Here is a 22377-nt window from a genome sequence, read left to right on the forward strand (position 1 = left end):
ATTAAAATCCAAACAGGACTTTAGGGCTTAAGTAACAATAATCATCCCCCAAAACCCCAATCCCTCTGGGTTTGCCTGCCTCTCAGCCACAAACACTCCATGACAAAAGGCGGTTTCTCTTGCTCTCAGCGCTGAAGAGCCAGCTCAGGTACTACAGGGAATAGCAAACCAGATTTTATTCTTCCTCAAGGACCTGGAGCTCAATAGCCACTTAAGCCCTGCCCGCAGCAGGAGGAGGAGGAAGGAGAGCAGGGCTTGGCTCATCTCTCCTGGTTGAGCCCCATGGTCACAAGGAGCCAAGGGAAAAGAGACCGAGCGAAGAGGCAGAGCCACCATAAAATAAAACCAAAGCAGTCTGGTCACAACCAGCTGCTGTCCTTGGTGTGAAACGGGACTTCAGCATCCCACAGCTCCAGCATTCCCACAGACTGTGATTTCTGGGATGGGGGTGAGCAGACAGCATTCTCACCTCCCACCACATGGGATGCCTCACACCCAGCCAGGCACTGCCATCAATTCCTGACTCTTCCTTCTTGTAGTTATTTTATTGAAATGCCACAGTTTGGAGAGGGGATGGTCCCGGGTGCTTAAGGAGTGCTGAGCCAGTGAGGATTTTGGCAAAGGGGAGCTGGTCCTTGCATTCTCCCACACACATCCTCCTAGACTGGAGGTGTCCAGTTGGGACACCACCTCTGAAGGATATTGTCTCTGCCCATCCCTTTGGAAATGTGGACCTGTAAAGGTCACCAGCACGTGCAAGAGCCATCTTGCACCCTATCCCTTGTGTCCTGGGGCAGAGTCACCTTGGGTCCTCTTGCTGGGAGGATCAAACTGCTCTGGGATGGCAGCAAGCACCTCTGTGGGTCTACACTGGGTCTGGACACCAGGGATGGGAAGAGCCCCCCGTGACAACTTGTCAGGGGAGCGAGGAATGAGACATCCCAACCTCACACCTTGCATGCTCCAGGATGTCCATCACCACTGGAGCAGAGCCTGCCTGCAGCAGCCCCTTGCCAAGGGAGTTTGGTATTTAAATTCAACACTTCCATGCCAAGCTATTCCAGAGCAGCTCAACGAGTGGAACAGCTCATGACACATCCATAAAATGCTCACAGGGCTGCGCTGCTTTAAGGAATATCACCCCATACTCACATTTGAGTTGTACAAACTGTGCTTCCAGCCATTACAAATGAGAAATTCTCTCCTGGTGTCTTTGCAAGTGCAAAGGGTGTATTAGTTCAACCCATTATTTGATTCACAATCCTTGGAAAATAGATACACCTTTATCCCAGGCTCCTGTAATAACCAGCGCCTGCTTCCAGCAGCCAAAAAACCCCAACCCGCAGTAGGAGCCGACTTGAGCTATTTAAATGTTTTATAAGTTGGCTTTTTCTTTTTTTTTTTTTTGGGTAATTGCAGAAACTTTTCCTAATCTGACATTTGTTAAAACCCCTTATTAGAAATTATGCAGCCGTATAAAAAAAAAAGAAAGAAAAAAAAAAAGGAGTGAAGGGGGGGGGCGGAAAGGAAGGAGTTGAGGGGGGGAGAAAAAATAGAATAAAATATAAAATAAAATAAAAATGAGCTGGCTTCACAATTACCAAGTCAGCCCATGCAGCCCTTCGCTATTGTACGAGTGGCATAAACCCCCCGGCGGCCTATCAGCTCCCTGGCAGGCAGGGGGCTGCGCTATTCAAAGCGAGAGATACAAGCTGCAGGGCAAAAACCTGGCAGCTCCCATCTGACCCCCCAATCCCCGGCTGGTGACAGCTCCAAGCTCCATGGCAAATTAGCCCTTCTCACATTACAATTGCAGGAGACAGATTCCATTAGCGGTATCTGAAATTGAGTGGAGAGCTGCTCCGTTATCAGACTTGACTCATAAGCGCCGCTATTAATCAGAGCTATGATAGCATTTATATATTTCAAGCTATCTGCCGCCGCTGTGATATTCTGCTACAAAGGGTTGATGGGACTTAGGGAAGGGAACAATGGAGCTTTCTGGGAAAAGCAGAGTAAATCAAGAAAGTCTGTGACTTCCGCACATTCTGAAGGGATTGCGGTTTACATAAATTTTCTCCCAATTGGAGATTGAGCTCTTCCTCATCTTACACATGGGATTTAGTTGTCACTCAATGGTAACAGCTGTGAAAAGGTGAAGCGGCCCACCGCTCAGAATATTGCCTCCGCTTTTAAAGCAATTAACCCATGAACAGGAGGATACCTGGTGATATCAAAGGGATTAAGCCAGGCAGTGCATTATTAACATTTCCTTGAACTAATTCTAACTCTGACTAGCTGTCAGAAAAGACTCTTCAGTCTTTTTTTTTTTTTTTTAAAAAGAGGTTTTTTGCCCTGCTTTTCTTCCCCCCACCCCTCCCCAACCCTTTTCAAAATGAAGCAGAGTTACTGCAGCCTCGTGTGCCTACTTTAGAGCCAAATGCAAATGAACAGATTTGGCAGCGTCTTCAAACAGACTGAACTCAGCGCCGGTTTATTCTGGGGACAAGTGGGAAAAAAAATAAAAATAGATATGTGATCAATTAGCCAGGGGTCACAGCAGATTTTCTAAAAGCAAATTAGTACCTGAGTACATTCCTTTCTTCTCTCCCACCTAAAACTTTGTAACTACTTCTCACTAAGCACAGCCGCTTCCCCAATGCCCAAGACGTTCCTGCTGTGCTACAACAGAGATAATCTACGATAATCTGGAATCTGGAAAAATCCAAACACGCCCTCTAAGGAGATTCCTCCTTCCCCAAAGCCCAATTTCTTAATTTCCCACTCTGGTTGAGCAGGCTCCTCTCTCATCTCTCCATCTTCCCCAAGTCATGTCCATAAAAAACGGAGTCAAACTGTTCTCAGGGATGAATCCTGCTCTGGCAAACCCATGTACCCAGGGGCATGGAGCATTTCCTCACTCACCAGGGGCAGAAGACAACTTTTCCCAGCACTGGGCAGTTTTAAGGGAGCATCAGCCATGGGGCCCCTCTGGGATGGCCATGAAGGTCACTGATGGTCCTCCTTAGGGACCTTCCCACAAGAGCTCCAGGACACACACCCCGGGAGCTAGATAGCTCAGTGCCACCAAGAGGGTCAAGTGGCACTCCCAAAACATCCCTATGATTTCAAAATGATGGAATTATTTTGATGATTTCATTATCCAACATGCCTAACTCTCCTCTTTGCTGGCGGTGGGAGAAAAGCTGGCTCTGGGTTTTATAAACACTCACAATTCGTTGTCTGGAAGTTTTAGTGGGCAGGGAATACACACATATATATATATGTAAATATATATGTTTGTATAATGTATTAGTACCAAATTTAATATGATACCCAGAACAGCAAACCAAAGAGATGTGAATTGCTTAATTTAATGCAACATCTTCCCCCTTTTCAAAACCCGGTGTCCAACTCAGCCAAAGTGAAGCTGGCAAAAACTTCCTACAAATACTTGGGCAATGACACCATTTACTCTGCTACTGCTTCTGCAATAAAACAGCTTTGTGTATTCAGAAACCCCAAAACAGCCAAACTATGAAAGGTATAGACTGAAAAAAAAAGCACTTCGAGCAGGGGAAAGCTTCCTATTTCTCTTTGCAGCAGAGAATGCAAAGAATGCATCCCCTGTGCAGAAAATGACACTTTGGCAATCATATTATAAGAAGATAATTGGTTTACTTTGTAAACTTGCTATGCTTTGCCTCCCACAGTAAAACAAATAAATAGTTGTTTCAGGAAACAATCCTACAGCCGCACTTGCTGAGTCCTGAAAACATAAAGCATCTCCCCCTCCTTCAAAGCAAAGATGAATTATTTGCCTCAGTTACAAGCAGTCCGAGAAAACTCTTTGTAAATGGCATTTTACGATAATTACAAGCAATTTATTAAGACTGTGCAGAGGGGGGGAGAAAAATCCATACTTGAGAAGTAACTCAAAGGAGAAATGGCTCGTTCAGCGATAGTCTGGATTACTGACAAAAAGCCTTTCTGCACCAATGTGCTGCGACATAATTTCACTTTGAGAACAACAATCCAGGCTTAAAAAAATAATGTAATTAAAGGAGTAATATCATACATGGCAACACAATAAAATTAACAAACAGACGTGATGCGGCGGCCGCTTCCTCTCAACCCTAGCGCGGAGCATCCCGCCAGCCATCACCTGGCAAAGGAGAAATCTGCTCAAGGAATAAATTCCACTCTAATCCCACACGTGCCACAACATCCAAAACACCACAGAGGGAACCACAACTCTTCTCCTTAAGCAATAAAATCATCCCGAGGAATAAACTCCGGGAAATGACTCAAACAAAAAGAATCGATGGGGAAATTAATTAAAAAAAATAAAATTAAAAAGGGAGAGATTTACTGTATGGGGATGTTGGGAGGGAGGGAGGGAGGCACGGGGTGCGAGGGTAAACAGCAAACACTGCCCGGCTGGCGGGGAGAAAAGAAAGGTTTTAGAGGTTAAGTTCAGGTCAGACGACAAATGAAATCGTAACAACCCAACTGACATTGTATAATGTCTTCTTCACTCGATCAATAGGGCAGCGTCAGCCCCATTTCCATAGAGATGGCTTCCTCCCCGCTGGAGGGTGGCTATTGTTTGAGCAGGCAGATTTGCCACTTGAACCGTGTTGCTCCCGAAGGATGTGTACTTCATCAATTATTTGTACTCCTAACATCTACATATTTTCATATTAACATCCGCGTTTCACGCGGCAAGAGGAGCAGGTGCTGATTTTGCCACTGGTACCTCGTAGGGGTCACCCCATCAGATAATTTTATTTAAACACAAAAATAAGGGGGGATTTGATAGACTTGTTTAGTCTCTTTGTGAGGACGGACAAACCCGGTTTAAAACACACCACACCACCCTCAGCTACAGCTTCAAGCAGACAGTGCCAGTGAACACTTTCTAATATTTTTCTTTTAAAATAAATAAATGAAAAAGCAATAATTTTTCTTTTTTTTTTTTAGCCAAATGAATGTCCCAAAAAATACATCCATTTTAATGTGCTTGAAATGAAAAACGTAACATTGTAATTTGGAAATAAAACTGACCTTAGAATTATTTAAAAAAAAAATCAATCATTGTTAGGCTGAATAATTGATCCTGTCAGTATCTATGAAATAATTTCTGTAAGTCTTAATAGTTTTTATCATCTCTCGCTTCCACGTTTTCCGTTCCTTCATGCAAATTCTAAATTTGACAGAAGCGCCGTCTTCCAAATCCAATTAAACACCAACAAAACACCTAAACTTTCAGAAGTGCTAAAGTAATTCCCAAAATAATTCTCAAATTTAGCCCGTCATTTCTCTCCTGTATCCTTATTTCTATAAAGGAACGATTGCATCATTTCCAAAGCACAAAGCGGGCACCCAAGGAATAACCACCATTAAAAAAGAAATCAGAACCAAATATAGAAAACCTTTAGCAACTGCTTGCAGGAGTTTTTAACAGAATGGAGTTGTGCTCTGATGCTGCACCGAGCACTGTGCACGGGAGGGCAGTGCCACTTCCAGCTTCCCAAATAGGCTGTGAAATACAGGATATTAAATTAAATAACGCCGACTTAATTACATGTATTAGCCACAGTGAAAGCAATCACTTCAAACGCCTACAGAAATATTTAGGAACTAGTCAAGCAATTCCAGTAGGTGTGCTTTGGAGCTGATGTGCAAAAAAGCAACTCCTCTTCAGCAGAGAAAGATGGACCCTGTGGAACAAAGTTTAAGCGAGCTCAGGGCTCTCAGCCTGTACAGAATCTGCCCCTCACCACTTCCCCATTTATTCCTGCTTTTATTTCTAGGTTGCTGGGAAGGTTTCCCTAAGGGGTGGCTCTGGAAACGGGTGGGAGAAAAGGGCTTTTGTCAAAATAATCCCGGTGGTCTCATCGCGAAGCGCCCCGATACCATTTGTAGCCTCAAAACATGCCCTATTTTCCCTGCAAAAGAACATCAGAAATTGTTTATGCGGGTTGCCATAATCCTCTCAAATATGGGTCAGGCTGAGGTTAAGAGCAGCCAGAACTTGCACATCAAAGACGAGCAGGGTTAACAAAAACCCCATAACCACGTGAGCATCCCGATTGTTCCCTGTCCTCCCAAGGTTAGAGGTGCAGAGAGGAGGCTCCGGACATCCCTCCCCAGCCCGGAGCTGCTCCAGGGAAAAGCAGGGATGCTCTCCCTGCTCCTTGGGTACCACGGGCAGGCAACTGCCCACCCACCTCCGCCGGGAGCTGCAATTAAACCAAGTTCACGGTTTCCCGATAGGTGAAGCTCATCCTGTTAATTTAAACAGACCATCTGCATCTTTCGAGAACGACAAACTTCATTAGTTCTGGTTAGTTAAACCGAGCGGTGATTTGTGATAATGAGCCTGAACAACCTGTCACGGCTGGGCAAGGGAAAGGGCGCACTTTTTATTACTGCTATTATTATTATTTAACAGAAAAGAAAACGGGGGAGAAAAAATATAAAAGAGGGGGAGGCTTTTGTGCGGGAAAGAAGGTCAAATTCAGATTAAGTTGCTGTTAGGTTAATCAGAGGAACTAATTAGGGAAGGGGGGCGGGAAACGCCGGTCCGAAGGCCAGCAGGGAGCAGAGGGAGCCTTTGGGAATGTTCCGAGCCGCCAGGGAAGCACCACGAAGCCAAGGAAAAAGCACCCCCGAGGACTTTACCTGAAAACCGTGCAAAAAAGCAAAGAGGCAGCAGCTGCTCCCAGCAAGCCGCAGAGGAGATTGACTCGGAAGGCGGGGGAGCCGCCGGGCAGCCCCGTGGCCACTTTGGCCAGCAGCGTGAACAGGGGGTAGCCAGGAGGGTGGGCGACCTACGGACACAGGGACACGGGGTTGGAAAGGGGGAGAGGCTGGGAATGAGAGCAGGGCAGCCCCGAGCGGCTCCGCTCCCCGAGCCACCCTCGGTGCCCATCCCAACCCTCGGTACCCATCTCAAATCTCCATACCCATCCCAAATCCCCATACCCATCCCAAATCCCCATACCCATCCCAACCCCCAGAGCCCATCCCAAATCCCTTTACCCACCCCAAACCCCAGTACCCATCCCAAACCCCACCAAGGTTTTTTCCTCAGTGGATCTGGCTCCACGTCTCGCCCATAATAATAAGGCAGCGAGGAAAAGGAGGTGCCACGTTTCATTAACGTGCCTTAAAGGGCTCCTTGTTTGGGTTCACAGTATATTAGGGTCATTCAAAAGGCTGTTGTTTTTTTTTCCCCCCCTTTTTTTTTTTTTTAAAAAAAAGAACAGCTTCTCAACTATTTTATTGGTTAGCAAGTTGAAAGACCACACTGCTATCGGATTACCACCGCGCTGACAGTCCTAAGGTCTTGCCTAAAGGGATCATGCACCATAATAAAGTTTATTAAATAATAAAACTTATTAAAATTGTTAACCCGATTTATTTTATTCTCCCCAGCTTATACAAAATTTGGGTTGATAATAAGCCAGCTACTGTATATACAGTAAAGCCTTTGCTTTATAATTTAGTTTAATTGGATTTAAAACTTGAAGTAAATTGTCGCGTGCTGTACTTATAAGTTAGTAAAAACTGTGGTTTGAAAATAAATTAATCTACTTTACTCCATGCTTAATTAAACTTCCTTAATTCCTAAAACTGTTAATGAGAGCATTGATTAAACAATAAAACTAATACTTACTCCAAGCTCATATGCGGCTGTGATCAGCTCCCCTGTGAAAAAATAATGTAAAACCAATAATTACTATTAGGAAATGACACTCCTCCAAAGTTTTCAAAATCCAAATGCTTGCATTGGGGTTTTGCATTAATTTGACTGGATAAAACTGTAAATCTGTGGAGATTTAACAGCATGAAATTTTCTAAGAATATTTTCTCCCTCTGATGTCATTGCACAAAATATCTTTTGTATGTTTTTCGCGAGACTTTTATGAACAGATAAGTGAAAATATAGGTAGGCTCGGGCAAAGAATGGCCTGAGACACTCAAAATGCAGATGTTTCTCTGTGTGTATTTTTAATTTAAAACCATCTGACTCAATAACTTTCAAGCACTGCGTTTGCAACGCTTAAGCTGTATTGTCTGTTCAACAACCCAGTTGTTTGTCAAAAAAAAAATTATAGAAACCAACACAAAACCAGAGCTTTACAGTTTTTAAAAAGAAATATAATCACTGATCATGCAAATCTGCATCCATTTATGTGGCAAGGTTGCTCTCCCTCGATATTACAGCAATTCTGCTTCACAAGTAATTATTTTACCTGTCAGTGATGCTGCACCCAGCTCCCAACAGAAACAACATTGAGATTTTGCATTTTGTTTGTATTTCATGCCAGGACAAATAACTGCCACAAAAAGACCCACGTTAGCAGAACAGTTGACATTTTTAGAGCACTTGACACCGGAGCATTTTGCAGCAAACTCTCCTGAACAGCACACATTGAATATATTCAATAAGAACAAAACATTCAGGGAGAAACAAAATTAAAAATTACAGTTGGTTTTCCTTTTTTCCCTCAAATTTCATAATCCAATTTTACTGTCCTGTTAATTCTGGAAGCACCAAGGTCATGGCAGCATTGTTAGATAGGAAAGAAACAAATGAAGGGCACTGGTGACTTTAAATGCTAAATTAACCATATTTTAAATTTCTGTACAGTCACGTCCTCACCACGCCATGCAAAGGGGGGCAGGGGGGATTGTACAAATGGCACCTTTAAATCCTGACAACCAGGATTAAAGCAAAATGCAGTAAATGCTGCATTTTAAAAAAAGATTCAAGTCAACCCATTACTGCTGGTGACAACTTCTGCAGAATTCGAGCTGTTGGCTGGCAGTGACCAGGACCAAACCTGCCCCTTCCTGCACCAAAACCTCTCTGACATGGAGCTTCCTGCCCTTGCAAACACTGGCTTTTCCTATTTTAGGAAAATTTCACCCTACGCTGCAAAACAGCCCCCAAAAAGTGGATGCAAGGGGAAAAACATCCATCCCAATTCTGAGTCCTTCAGAGTTCAGCAGCTCCAACATTTCCAGGGCACAGTGAGGCTGGGAAGGGATAAATCCTCCTGCACACAGCAAAGGATGGTGAGAATAAAGCAAACCCTAAATTTGGCACTGTGGGGTTCCCCAGTGTGCAGCAGCTGGTGATGCCCATCACCCACCACATCCCAGGGATTTTCCTCCACTAAAATCCTGCTGGGATGCAGCAATATGTGCATGTAAAAAAGCAAAAATTTAACTTCATTCGCATTGCTGTGACGTTTATATCAAAGGCAAGAATAACCCCAAAGAAACACAGCCACAAATCAACCAGGAAGCTGCAGAAATAATACCAATAAACCACTGGTGGAATCCATTGCCAAGTTTTGAAAGACAACAGAATAACTTTGCCTTGTAAGAATTAAGGGAAAAATAAACCCCAAAAAGACAAGGACACAGGCCTGTAGAATTCCAGTGGGAAAATCAAAATAAGTATAAAACAGCCACTGCTCTGGATAATTCTCCATCTCCTTCCCACACACCTGAGCATCCCTGACAGCCTCCATGGGCTGGAGGAGTAAGGAGCACTGATATTAAACAGCAAAACACACAGAGGAACAACTACAGCACCCCCAAACTTGGTTTCAAGGTCTTGTGAGACAGAATGACTTGTGGCATCTTCAGGCACTGGCTCAAAATGAAATGTTTATTCCCTCCAACACCACAGGGCCAGGAGCTGGACTCGATGATCCTTGTGGGTTCTTTTTAATTCAGAATATTCTGTGATTCCTGATGCAAACAGGAAGTTTCTGTCTCCCCCATAAAGGTGTTCAGGCAACAGGCCCAATGCTGCCTGAATTCTGATTTATTCCCAGCAAGTTTGGGAGCTGATGTTTGAAACATCACAGAGAACATCTGGTTGGTTTCTTTTTTATCTGATCCCTTTTTAAGCTGTTTTAACATCTGTGGCTATTTCTGAATTATAATTCCATCTCCCCCTATTATTCTCTCATTCATTTCTTTATTCTAACACTAGGTAACACGAGCAAGCTGCCAGTGGAAATACCAACTGCCTTGGACATTTTGGATTACTGCAAACTTTGGGAACAATTAAAAATACAGACAGCTTAAAAAATAAAATAAAATAAAATAAAATAAAATAAAATAAAATAAAATAAAATAAAATAAAATAAAATAAAATAAAATAAAATAAAATCCTAGGCTCCCTGCCTGGAAGCAGATACAGCAAATCCTTAAGCAGCTCTTCACTCACACAAGTAGCCTCAGTGCTTTTGGTGGCAGAAATTTTAGGCACAAACACCTCGAGCAGGGCTATGCACAGACATTCCAGGGACTCCAGCTGGGGTATTCCATGCTCAAGCCATGAGAAACCAGGAGAAATAATGCCCAAAAAAGTCCTGACACTGTGATGGGACATGATTCTGGCTGGGACAGGCACAAGGGGACAGCAGGGATGAGCCTGTGGCTGCTCAGTCCCAGTGAACACATGGAAGGCAGGCAGCAAATTCAGAAGAAAATTCAAAAAATAAAGAAATAAGGAGAGACAAGGAGTGAGGATTCTGTCCTGAGGGATTTCCTCTAACACCACAATAACCTGTGGAAAGTGGGGTGAACCCATGGGCTGCTTGCTCTGTCTACTGGGATAATTCACATCAAACAAAAAATCAAATCCCAGAATCCATCCATGACATCACCAGGAGAACCTGCACCCCTCTCTGCAAAGGCTGCTGATGCTTATTTGCATCCCACAGGGAGAATCCAGGCTCAAGCACAACTAAGAACCAGGTTCCTGAGGCTTCGTGCAGCATGAACAGCTCGGAGCACAGGGTGCTTTCCACAGACAAAAAAATAGCCAAAAATTATCATGAACACCAAAATGCTAACAACTGTAAATATATCAATTATCACATATTAATTAATAGACACAGAAGGAGCAAACCCAGCCCCCTTTCAGTAAATTGGGAGCAGAAGCAAAAGCCATCAGGATGCACATGGCCAGCCTGGCCAGTGCCTCTCTCTCTCTCCACACATCCTGAGCCTGTAAAATACATGAATCCATTAAAATGCCATTTATTTAGAAGGAATTTCATGCACAGCTTGGATTTGAAACCACTGGTGACCAGGAGGCACAGCATTAAGCAGAGCCACTGAACTGTTTTGGGATGACACAGAAAGAAAGTATCCTGGACACTTGTTCCATGAAATAAAAATTAGCAACATATTCCCAAGAATAACCAAGCCACACATGCATTCCATCTCCAAACCACACACACAAAACCAAAGTATTTTTACAGCAAGAACAGGTTAAATCAGTAAAACCAGAGCAGGACCAAACAGGAGAACTCTGTCCCTCTGTGGGGTCAGCAGTGCCAAACACCAAAATTCAGACAGTCTGGCACTGCCAGGAAGCTGCACTTGCAGACAGGCAGATCCAAAGATTTCCCAGGACAGTGACAGCACAGCTGGCAGGATGGCACATCTGTCCCCTAAAGCCACCAGCTAAATCCTTCTCTGAAAGGCTCAAACACAGGCAAACCATTGTGGGGTGGCCAAGGGCACCAGCCCAGGGGGGACCTTGCTGTGCTGACCCCTCTGGGTCACTGCCACGGCCCCCAGGGGTGCACACCCCAGGGCAGGGTGTCCCTGCTGCACCCACCTGTGGGGCCAGTGCCCCTTGGGGAGCTTTAAATGCACCAGCCCCAGTGGGGTGAGCACCCCAAAAGAGTGGCTACAGGGACCTAATGGGGCCAGCAACCCCAGGGGGTGACAGCAATGCAGCCGTGCCTATGGGATCAGCATCCTTATGGGGTGACAGTGAAGTACCAGCCCCTGTAGGATGAGCATCCTTATGGGGTGACAGCAACCCCCTGCAGTGACACCAATCCCTGTAGGATAACAATCCCTGTAGGATAAGCCCCAGTCCCTGTAGGAAAACAGCAACCAAAAGGGGTGACAATGAAATACCAGCCCCTATAGGATCAGCATTCCTATGGGATGATAGCCAACCTAATGGGGCAACAGCAATGCACCAGCCCCTCTGGAGTGAGCAAACCTATAGGGGTGAGAGCCACCACTCCCTATAGGATCATAGCAACCATATGGGGTGACAATGAAATACCAGCCCTATAGGATCAGCATTCCTATGGAATGACAGCCAGCCTAATGAGGAGCAAGCAATGCACCAGACACCCTATGGGGTGACAGCAATGCACCTGTCCCTATAGGATGAGCACCCTTATGGGGTGACAGTGGAGTACCAGCCCCTATAGGATCAGCATTCCTATGGGATGATAGCCAGCCTAATGGGGTGACAGCAATGCACCCGTGCCTACGGGATCAGCATCCTTATGGGGTGACAGTGAAGTACAAGCCCCTGTAGGATGAGCATCCTAGGATGAGCACCCTTATGGGGTAACAGTGAAGTACCACCCCTCAGGATGAGCACCCTTATGGGATGGCAGCAAAGCACCAGTCCCTCAGGATGAGCAGCCCTCGCTGGTGACAGCCCAGCGGGGTGACACCAACGCACCGGCTCCTTTGGGCACACCAACCCTACACGGGTGACACTGCAGCACGAGCTCCTGTGGGGTGACAGCATCCCCGCGGGCTGACAGGGATGCTCCGGTCCCCAGGGGCTCGTCCCCGCCCGCCCCCGCGATGCACCGAGGCCGCTACGGGCCGAGGCTCCCCAGCCGGTACGTTACCCGCATCCCCGCCGGGCAGGGCGGGCGGCAGCGTGGCCGTGTAGAGAGCAGCCACGGCAGCGCCCAGGGCCCCGGCGGCTCCTCCCGCCCCGTTCCCGATCCCTATCCCGGTCCCGGAGCCGACGCCGATCCCGGCGCCGGGCCCGGGCCCCGCGCCCATGTGCGCCGCCACCTTCCGGGTTCGGCCGCGCGGGGCGGGCGGGCTGTGCCATCCACCGCCCGCGGGGGGAGCACCTCTGTCCCGCCCGCCGTCTAGCTCTCCCCAAAGCTCATTCCGGCACTTCTCTTAATAAAAATGTCAGACAGAGAGAAGAGAGAGCGGAGAACCAGGTGAGGTGATCCAGCGCGGCCTTCTGTTCTCTTCCATCCTCCCCCGCGGAGAAGAGTTGGTACTGCCGGAGAGGGTGTGGCTGAGGGTGAGTGAGGCCGGGCGGCCGGGCGGGACCAAGGCGCGCGGGGGGGGACGGGACGAAACCACCGCGGGTCCTGCCTTTCCCTCGCTCCCGGGATCGTCCCTGCAGGACGAGGTTTTTTAAGGATCAGCTCCTTCTGTCCGCTCTCCTACACATCAAAGCCCTCCTCGGACAGTACTGGATGCAGGCTGCAGCCCCTCCACCACAGCCTCGGTGTGCCCATACACAAATAATAAAGATTTAACCCCTGGATGGGGTGGCACAAGATGCCGGTGAAGGAAAAGATTGAAGGTGTCAGCGCACGGATTATTAAAAGCGGCGATTCCCGCTGTGGGAAGCAGTTAAGGAAGGCAAATAGCATCCCGAGACCTATCGATAGAGGACTAAAACACATCCGTGGAAATCATTATGGGATTGTACGAAAGAGCGGCGGGGCCATACCTGCAGAATTGAGACAGATTAAAGAGAGGCTTTTGAATACAAATGAAAAAGGTATAGGAGAGGGTAACGAGGATAATAAACAGCCTTATGGATTAGATCTAAGTGGAGACGTTAGAAAATTAGGTTTGCATTTATTAAGGAAGAAAGAGCAGGATTAAGGGCTGACACAACTGAGGGAACGTGCGTCGTGTTCTGGGGGCTGGAGAAGCGGCTGCCGAAGGGCCCCGCTGAAACAGCGGCACAAAACCCCTGGAAGATGAAACCAAGGGAGGCATTAAGGGAAACCCAGGGTCCCCAGCACAGCAGGGACATCGAGCTGCTGGAGCGAGTCCTGAGGGGGCCACCAAGGTGATCTGAGGGATGGAGCCCCTCTGCTGTGGGGAAAGTCTGGGGGGGCTCAGGGGAGGCTTTGGGGTGACCTCACTGTGGCCTTCCCGTGCCTGAAGGGGCTCCAAGGGAGCGGAGAGGAGTGACAGGACAAGGGGGAATGGCTTCACACTAGAAGAGAGTAGGTTTAGATGGGATATTGGGAAGAAATCCTTCCCTGTGAGGGTGGGGAGGCCCTGGCACAGGGTGCCCAGAGAAGCTGTGGCTGCCCCTGGATCCCTGCAAGTGTTCCAGGCCGGGTTGGACAGGGCTTGGAGCAGCCTGGGACAGTGGAAGGTGTCCCTGCCCTTGGGTTTTGAGGTCCCTTCCAACCCAAGCCATCTACGACTTTATGAGTTTAGGCAAGCTCTGTGCACTCGGCCGGGCTGTACAGAAAAGCTGAAGTTTTCACCCACTCAGGAGTCACTTGGAGGAGCTGGTGTTGGAGGCCGTGAGCACCACCTGGGCACAGCAGCTGCCTCCCATCCCAAAGGGAACCTCCCGGCTCCGCGGTGACCGAGAGCTTCCAGGGACCCAACTCCTTGGCAGGTTTCTGCCCGTGTTGGCTGAGCACCATCGCGGAGAGGAAAAAGACACGTTCCAACGCTCCGCCAGCCATTGTCACTATGGAAATGAGCGGGGTCATTGTTCCCGCGCCCGTTGGGGCTCCTAAAATGTAATTTTAGCAGCAAAGTGCGCAGCCTGTGTGTGAAAGCAGGCTGGTGGCGAGGCTCTTTATCCGGAGCGTGGCTTTTTTCTTTGCCGTATTTTTCCTTCTTTGTGTTTCCCTTGGAAAAGGCATCCAAAGACAAATGTGAGCCGTGGCTGATTACAATTATATTGATGGGGGAGGTAGCAATTTACGGGCAAATATCGAAACGTGGAAGAATGGCTGGTAATAATAGGGTGAGGACAAACTGTTCTTTAATTGTCCTGCAAGTTGTTTTATATCTTTGTCATGCAGAAGCTGGAACTTTTAGGGTGCCAGTGACAAAGTACTTTGCTGTAATGTGGTAGGGCAGGCTCACAGCAGCCTTTATCTTACTGAATAACTACCACCATTTCAAAGGCTGGGATTACAGGCACACTTTATGTTGAAAAGGGGAATTTACATGTTTCTTCTGTAAGCAGAAATCTATTAATTCGTGAGATTTGCCTCCCCTTTCTTCATCAGCCATGACCCAGGGGCTTGATCAAGACAGGAAAGACGTGCAAACCTCTGTTTTTTGTTGTTTTTAGAGACAGGTAAGATATTTTTTGGCCGTTTTCACCCACGCTCTGGAAACTGGGAGTTATCCAAACCCAACTTAGATTCACCTCACCACAGAGCAACCCTCCTGGCTTTCTCTAAGCTTTGACTGTGTGCTCAACAGCAACTAAAAAAAAAAAAAAGTCTTAGGAAAAAACCCAAACCACTGAGGCAAGTGGAAAAAGCCTTTGAAAGACGGCCTCGTGCTACACAGAGTGATTTATTTCTAAAAAATCCTTGGAACTTGTAGCACGAGAGCATACTCTAGTGGCAACCGAGCAAAGAAAGTGCTCTGGTTTGTGCAGTGTCTTGATGATAAGACACCTCCCACCTTTCTTCGAGAGGCTTTTCCTCTCCTATCTCCTCCAGCTCCACGCTCAGTGCTCAGCCCGACAGGAAATACCCAAGGCAGGCAGAGAAAATAAACAGGAACTGCTAGAAGTAATTTTAAAAACACAGCTTGGGAACGTATCTCCCCAAAATGACTGTGTACTTAGAGAGTTGTCTTTTTACCAGGCTCTGTTGCAGATTTTCTCCTGAGAGACACAGTTTAGAGGAGGCAGGAGATAGGAAAAGGGAGAATAATACTTAAAGCAAATTCTATTCACCCATAGCAGTGTCATTACAAACTTGAATGAGCACAGTTATTGCAAATAAATAAAAACAATAGACCAGAACCAGTTTTACATAAGAAAATACTGAAATACCATTCAATTAGTCCTAAGCTTTAGTTAAACCTTTTCTTTTGCCCATCAGGTGATAAGGTTAATACAGAAAGCACTCAACTGCTGTACTTGTGTAACAACAGTCAGCACCCATTTAATGAACTTACACGTACACACATTTAGCAAAGCCTCAATATTGTCAGCACTGGGCTGGCACGGAATTTTAATGGCAAAGTAGCCAGCCCAGGCTTCATTCTGAACAATATCCCCATGCAAGGAGAGCAGCTCCTCATGGGGACCACCAACAATACAAAGCATAGCTCCTATATTTAAACAAGAAATTTGGCAGAATTTCCACTTGTGATGTATGGCTGCCCGCAAAGAACGAGAAAGGAGGTTATGCTGCTTTTATTTGGTCTTAAGTTGCTTGAATAAGCTGCTTTTTATGACTTGTTTCTTGAGGGGGGCAAGACCAGGCTCCCACATCCCAGCTACAGCAACACTGGACATGGTGCAGAGGGAGTTTCCAAGGGGAATAAAAGCACACCTGGTCCAGAGAGCATCCTGTTGTCCCTGGACATGGTTGAAACCTGGATGCTGAGAACTTTAAACTTTCAGTGCTGAAGGGCACAGACCCACAAGAAAAAAACTGTATTTGACCTGAGGCCATGAAGAAGGCTTCCAAAATTGATTGATAGCACTGGGATTATGGATGTGCAGTTTGATTAGAAGTGTGTAATATCACAGGATGGAAAGTTTAGAGTTTAAGGTTTTAGAATATAGCAATATATGTGGGGCAAGATGGAGGTTTTAGGGTGGTGGCTGGTTGTTCTTCTTCACCTTCTTCTTCCTTCTTCTCCATGGGTTTGGGTGCTATTTTGTAATTGGACAGAAAAGTCTGCATTGCGGACTTGGAGTGATTAGTTATTGGGTTAAAAGTGAAAATAATTTAGGTGTCATTTCTTAATTGGATAGTTTAGCCTTAAAAACCTTGTATAGAAGGATAGTTAGCCATTTTATAGCTTGATAGTAGAATGCTGTAGACTTCACAACTTGTAATACAGATAAGAAATAATAAACACCTGAGCCTGAACACAAAATACTGTCTCGAGAGCTTCAATCCCAACATGCACACAGGTAGAAAAGAGAAGCCAAAACCCAGCAGACATGGGGTTCTCTCTGCCCCATCCTGCAAAAGCACATTTTCAAGGTACATCCAGCCATCAAGGACATGCCTGGATGTGGCTGGTCACCCAAAGCACGTGGGGAAGCTCTGTGCTGGTTCCTGGTGTTCTCCCTGGCCACCCAAGGGATCCAGATCTGTGCGCTTCACATCCACCAGGAAACCCCCAGTGCCTTGTGAACCCCTCAAAATTCAAAAGAAAGGTAAAGATCTCCCAGGTGAGAAGGGATCAGAGGTCTGGGAGAAGACGGGGGCTCAGTTCCATAGGAAAATAGACTTGGTTCCACTGCTGCCAGGACAGCTTGTTCTTTGTTTCAAAGTTCAGCTTCATTTTTTTCCCCAAGTAGGAAAATAGACTGAACTAATTTTCCCATGTGTCTTGGTTCAATTTTTAATTATAATTTCCCCATTTCTTGTTTCCCACAGTTTTGCATTTTTGTCAGAAAGGCTTTATTGACTTGTAGGAGATTCCAGTCTCTTCCTGCACCAGTCTCAGTGGCCTTCCAGCTGATTTTCTGTCACAGTGAGCAGTCATGGATCCCATTTGTCTCAGCTGGTTTTCCCAGAACTCTGACAGTCATCTCTATGGTTTCACACCTGGTTTCCTTGAACTAATATTATTTCTTTATCCCCATGCCTTATTGGCAATGCCTGTTCTGCACAGTGACTCCACCACCACCTCCCAGACCATCTTCTCTGGCTGCTGCACCACTTGAGGGCCTTGTTCCCTTCATCCCTGGGCTGCTCCATTACTCTCTGGTAAATGTTTGGAAAAAGGGAACATTTTTTACTAATTTACACATTTTAATCCTTATTTTAATTACAGGTGTAGGACATCAATTTCTAGGCCATACCCTGGTGGCCACACTCACAGCCTGGCCCAAGAAATGCCCATACACAGCACATGGCTGAAAATCTGTACCAGCAGATCAGGGTTTAAAACTCTCATTTTTTCACCTGTGCTCACAGGCCCAGTGAAACTCATCAAGGAACTCTTTCAGGTAAGAATTTTTTACATTCCATCAGTTCTCTCTGTTTCATTCCCATTTCTTTAAGCTGCTGTCAGAATTGTGTCAGCTGAGGATCATGCTCAGGGAATTTGCACAATGGCTGTCAAGTAAGACAGGAACTGTACCCTCCAAAATTGCTCTCTGTACCTGGTTTAACCTGTCTTTTCCTGCCTGGCCCCACCATATCTTTGTTGTGTTCCTCCGTTGAACAAATCCTTGGTGCTGCTACTCATGGTTAAGCTGCCCCAGGTTGTCTTTTATTCCAGTTGGAAATTGATGCAGCTCCAGAGTCAGCTCCAAAACCTGTGTTCTCCCACAGGGTTTTTGTATGAATCTCATTCTGGTAAGATTGTGATGGGAACCTTTCCTCCCCCTGTTCTGCATAGAGGAGGTCACAGACAAGGACTGTGGTGTGTTGATACGTGGCCAAAATGAAGTTGTAGAGATGCTGAGCAGCAGGTAGTGTTGAGTGGAGGAGGGATGGTGGCTTGCCCCATCCCTGGAAGTGTCCCAGGCCAGCTTGGACAGGGCTTGGAGCAACCTGGTCTAGTGGAAGGTGTTCCTGCCCATGGCAGGGGTGGAATGAGGTGAGCTTTAAGGTCCCTTCCAACCCAAACCATTCTGGGATCCTGTAATTCCCATTTCCCTGTATCCAAGCAGCCCTGCTGATGGAGCTGTGCCATTTTGTGGATAGCTCACATTACCTGGAGTTTATTGCCTCCAATGTAATAAATCCAAGTTTTGGAGGGAAAAGAACTGGGAGGTCAACCCCTGGATAGGATTTTGAGTTGGACTGAGTTGGCTGGTTTGCTTTTCCCAGGCTGATCCCTGGCTCAGCCCTAGTTCCTGTCCCAGGGGGTGACAGTCCCAGAGCTGCTGCTTTTATTACACAGGAGCAGAACACAATATTCTTCTCTTACACTCGCAGTAACGGCTGAACCATTTAAGCATAAACCTCACAAAAAATTCAGGCTGGGACAGTGGGATTCTCCAGAGCTTCAAAAAACAAACCAAACCTCAGGCATGTTTCTTTCAGCATGCTGGTGGCTGACAGGAGCATGTCCCAGCTCAGCAGCAACCCCAGAGGATGGAATTTTACCCTCCAGACAAATCTCCTGAAACTTCTCCATCCCCTGGTTTCAAGGTCTGCCCAGGTCCTGCAGCTGTTCTCCTTAGAGGTCAGGGAGCACAAAAACAGGATCAGGATACTTTGGCTCCATCTCCATTTCCTGTGGAAGGCCAGGCTAGGAAACAGATTAAATGGATTACATTAAATCCAGATTAAATCCTGGCGTATTCCCAGACCTGGCTTGCCCATTCACATCACCAGTTGCTCAGCACCCATGTAGCCAGAGCACTCCATGGGAAATCCATGGCCAAACCAGCTGTCTTGTGGGAGATGTTGTGGGAAGGACCCCAAAATCTTTATGGAAGGTTTGGGTTGGAAGAGACCTTAAAGCCCATCTCATTCCACATTGCCATGGGCAGGGACACCTCTCACTAAGCCAAGTTGCTCCAAATCCCATCCCATAGTGAGACAAATCTTCCAATCTGGTACTGCCCAGTCATGGATTTGAGGTAAAACGAGCCTTCCCTGAGCATCTTTTTAACACTAAATGCTGACAATCACAAGAAAACAACATTTAACATAAAGCCAAGGGCAGCTTCTATAGGACAATGCCTGAAGTTGCCACAGCTTCTAATTTAGGAGCCTCAGACTTTTGTTCCTCTGCTTTCTGTCATCTGGCATTTGCAGGCTCCTCTCAAGCCACAATGAGAAAAATGCATCTCATTTTTCAAAGGCCAGAACTGCTGGTGCAGAAAATAGCAAAGTGCAAGGGGCTGAGCTCTGCTTCTGCCTCCACTGGGATAAATCCAGCTTCCCTCACTGCCTTCAGCTGACTTACTCCCCTTTTGGTGTAACCCAAAGCAGAATTTGCCTCTTGATGTTTTTCCATGGCATTAAGGCCTTTAAGGAAAATCCCACAAAAAGATTTAGGCGCAAACAAAATCTCCTGCTTTCCACAAATCTGCCTGAACTTACACTGCAAAGGGAAGCACAGGGGAACTGAAGCCTCTTGCAGGGGACAGGGGACTCTCCAGCAGGGTCAGCTGTGCATATATTTACACATGATATTAGCAGGAAAAAAAGGCAAAATGGGTGCAGAGTGACCCAAGGTGGACCAAATGTTCTGTGCTATCATTCCTGCTGGAGTCAAAGGCCTTGTGAGCTGGGGCCTTGATAAGCCTGGTGAGCTAATGAGTGACAGCTTAATCAGCACAGATAATTCCTTTGCAATACAGGAGGCAATTGCAGCCTTTTTTCCTGTTTTCTAGGAACCTTGTGGATTTTTTCAGCCATAAATATGAGATAATGCCGTACAACTTGACCTTCCCAAACAAAGCTTTTGCAGAATAATATCCACTGGTATTCATGAATATCATCTTATCTGGGCTGGGTTTTTGTCCACTGTAGCTGACCAACTGGTAAGAACACCAGGAAAACTAAGAAAAACCTTTAAATTAATTTGATTTTTCTACATATGGATGAAATTCATTGTGTGCTGAGTTCAAGGAGTCACTCCAAGCATGGAGATATCTGTGGTGTCTCATCTCTTACCTACCCAGGAATGACCCAGCTCTGCAGCACCTTTGGGGAAGGAAGTTTCCAGCTAAACACCACGAGCTCTGCATAACCCATCCTTTCACCTGGCACTTTTTACCCCTGTGCTGGCCAAAACCACACCTGTGAGAGGCCGCCAGCAGGACCCCCAGAAACAGCTGTTGTGTCTGGAAGCTGGAGACAAAGAGGCTCTGCTCAGACACCCCCTCAGAGTTAGAAAAGGCCGTGGCAGAGCAGGAGGAAGGCAGGACAGTCTGCAGACCCCAGGGTGGCCGCCTCGAACCGCTGCGTTCCCCCAGACAAAATGTGTCACCAGTCCAGATTGGAGGGTGGGGGATATCCTGTCTCCCACCTCCTTTGGCTGGCTCGAATTTCCCCTGACTGGAATTAAAATAAAGAGTCAGGATGGTGTGTTGCCAGGTTCCCTCAGTGGTGGTCAAACAGGAGCGGCTGCCCATCCCCGCCCCTCGCTCGTTGGTTTGTGCCTGTAATCACTGGATTTCCCAGCTGGTCTCCCAGCCCAGGACCTGTTTAACTCCAGTCAACAAACACGAGTAGGGGAATTTGGTCCAAGCAGGCAGGTGCAGTGGCTGGATAGCTTGTGGATTTCCCTTCTGCCACCAAACAACAGTTACTGCACGTATGTTGGGAAGATAAAGCCTTGTTTGCTGTCAGAGGGGGAAAAGGCAGAGGCTCCCTGCAATTCCTGCTGTCCAGGAGATGTGGGAGAGAAAGGTGTGTGTGAAAATAAGGGAGGATGCTCTCCCAGCAGCTGAGGAGTGAAAGCTGAAGCATTTTGATCTCAAATTCTTGCCAACAGGAAACAGCAGTCGTGGGGTTACATCTGCGTCCAGCACTGATGGGAGCATTAGGCTCAGGTTAGGCTTCCCAAGGAGGATTCTTAAAAAATAGGGCAGGTCTAAAATTTGCTGTGAGCACCAGTAGGGGTGCAAAAAGCCCCTCTGTAATTCCACTGAGCAATCTCCAATTTAGCAAAAAGGAGGGTGGGCAGTAACGTGGCCGTGGGCTGCGAGTGCCCCAGTAACGTGGCCGTGGGCTGCGAGTGCCCCATGAGGAGGAGATTTCTGATCCTGAAAGGATGATTAATTGAGCAGACAAAGCTGAAGTGAGCCTGAAGTGCTAAAAGCTGCAATTAGACAAACTACGCCTAGAAGAAAGGTTCTGAGTGGAAGGAATTAAACACTGAGAAATCTGGCTGGGATGGCAGATCCTAGTCCACTCCTCTGCACGGTGATGGCCACACACACCATTTTCTCCTCTTGGTGTTCCCTGTTTCTTTTCCAGCTCCCTTTTGTCTTTTCCAGGGGATGCAGGGGACATCAGGGCTTGAGATGACTTAAATGTCCCTCCAACCATGAGTGAAGACAGAGAGAAGAGATCCAGCCTAGCAGGGTTCAGTGTTTACCCACCCAGACCAGCTGGAAATATTTGGCTTTCCCCTAAATAAAGACTCCAAATTTCTTCCCCTGTCCCATGAAATGTTTCCAAGGGACTGAGACAGGCAGAGAGGCCCAGCCCCATGTACAGACGACCTGTACATAAAACCAGTGCCACCAGTGCCTCTGGCCTTATTCCACCCCATAAAGCAGCACCCAGTCCTGAAGTCCACAGAGCTCCAGGAGGCCAAGGCTGAGAGGAGAGCAAGACCTCCTGTTCCTAACAGCCTCTAATCCCTGCCCTCCATAATCAGTTTTAA

The 22377-nt window shown here is 46.8% G+C and overlaps 1 protein-coding gene and 1 long non-coding RNA gene across 12 annotated transcripts in view; one reads left to right on the forward strand and one right to left on the reverse strand.

The window, feature by feature from the left end:
* The window catches only part of TMEM260 (transmembrane protein 260), a 32915-nt gene extending 19823 nt beyond the window's left edge, over positions 1 to 13092 (reverse strand). For 2 of the 5 annotated variants that reach the window (XR_010364111.1, XR_010364112.1), the window contains exons 1-3: positions 12711 to 12916; positions 7685 to 7716; positions 6688 to 6836 (exon numbers count right to left, since the gene is read on the reverse strand). Coding sequence is in view for 3 of the 5 variants with exons in the window: in XM_064423032.1 (XP_064279102.1) it covers positions 6688 to 6836; positions 7685 to 7716; positions 12711 to 12870 (341 nt within the window). In the remaining 2 variants the exon portion in view is untranslated. Of the gene's footprint in view, positions 1 to 6687; positions 6837 to 7684; positions 7717 to 12710; positions 12918 to 13037 lie in introns of those variants that run through there. The other 3 variants (XM_064423032.1, XM_064423033.1, XM_064423031.1) reach the window with 3 other exon arrangements.
* A 111-nt stretch (positions 13093 to 13203) lies between these two features.
* LOC135302524 (uncharacterized) lies at positions 13204 to 22142 on the forward strand. 7 transcript variants are annotated; one of them, XR_010364118.1, is made up of 4 exons: positions 14079 to 15175; positions 17854 to 18028; positions 20375 to 20524; positions 20666 to 22142. It is a non-coding gene; the product is annotated as an uncharacterized LOC135302524 (long non-coding RNA). The 7 variants fall into 7 exon arrangements; XR_010364116.1 differs by having other exon boundaries at positions 14079 to 14744; positions 15105 to 15175; positions 20375 to 22142; XR_010364114.1 differs by lacking the exon at positions 14079 to 15175 and adding an exon at positions 13204 to 13912 and having other exon boundaries at positions 20375 to 22142.
* Positions 22143 to 22377: the final 235 nt, after the last annotated feature.

The sequence above is a fragment of the Passer domesticus genome, chromosome 6 (assembly GCF_036417665.1).
Source record: "Passer domesticus isolate bPasDom1 chromosome 6, bPasDom1.hap1, whole genome shotgun sequence".
Lineage (NCBI taxonomy): Eukaryota > Metazoa > Chordata > Aves > Passeriformes > Passeridae > Passer > Passer domesticus.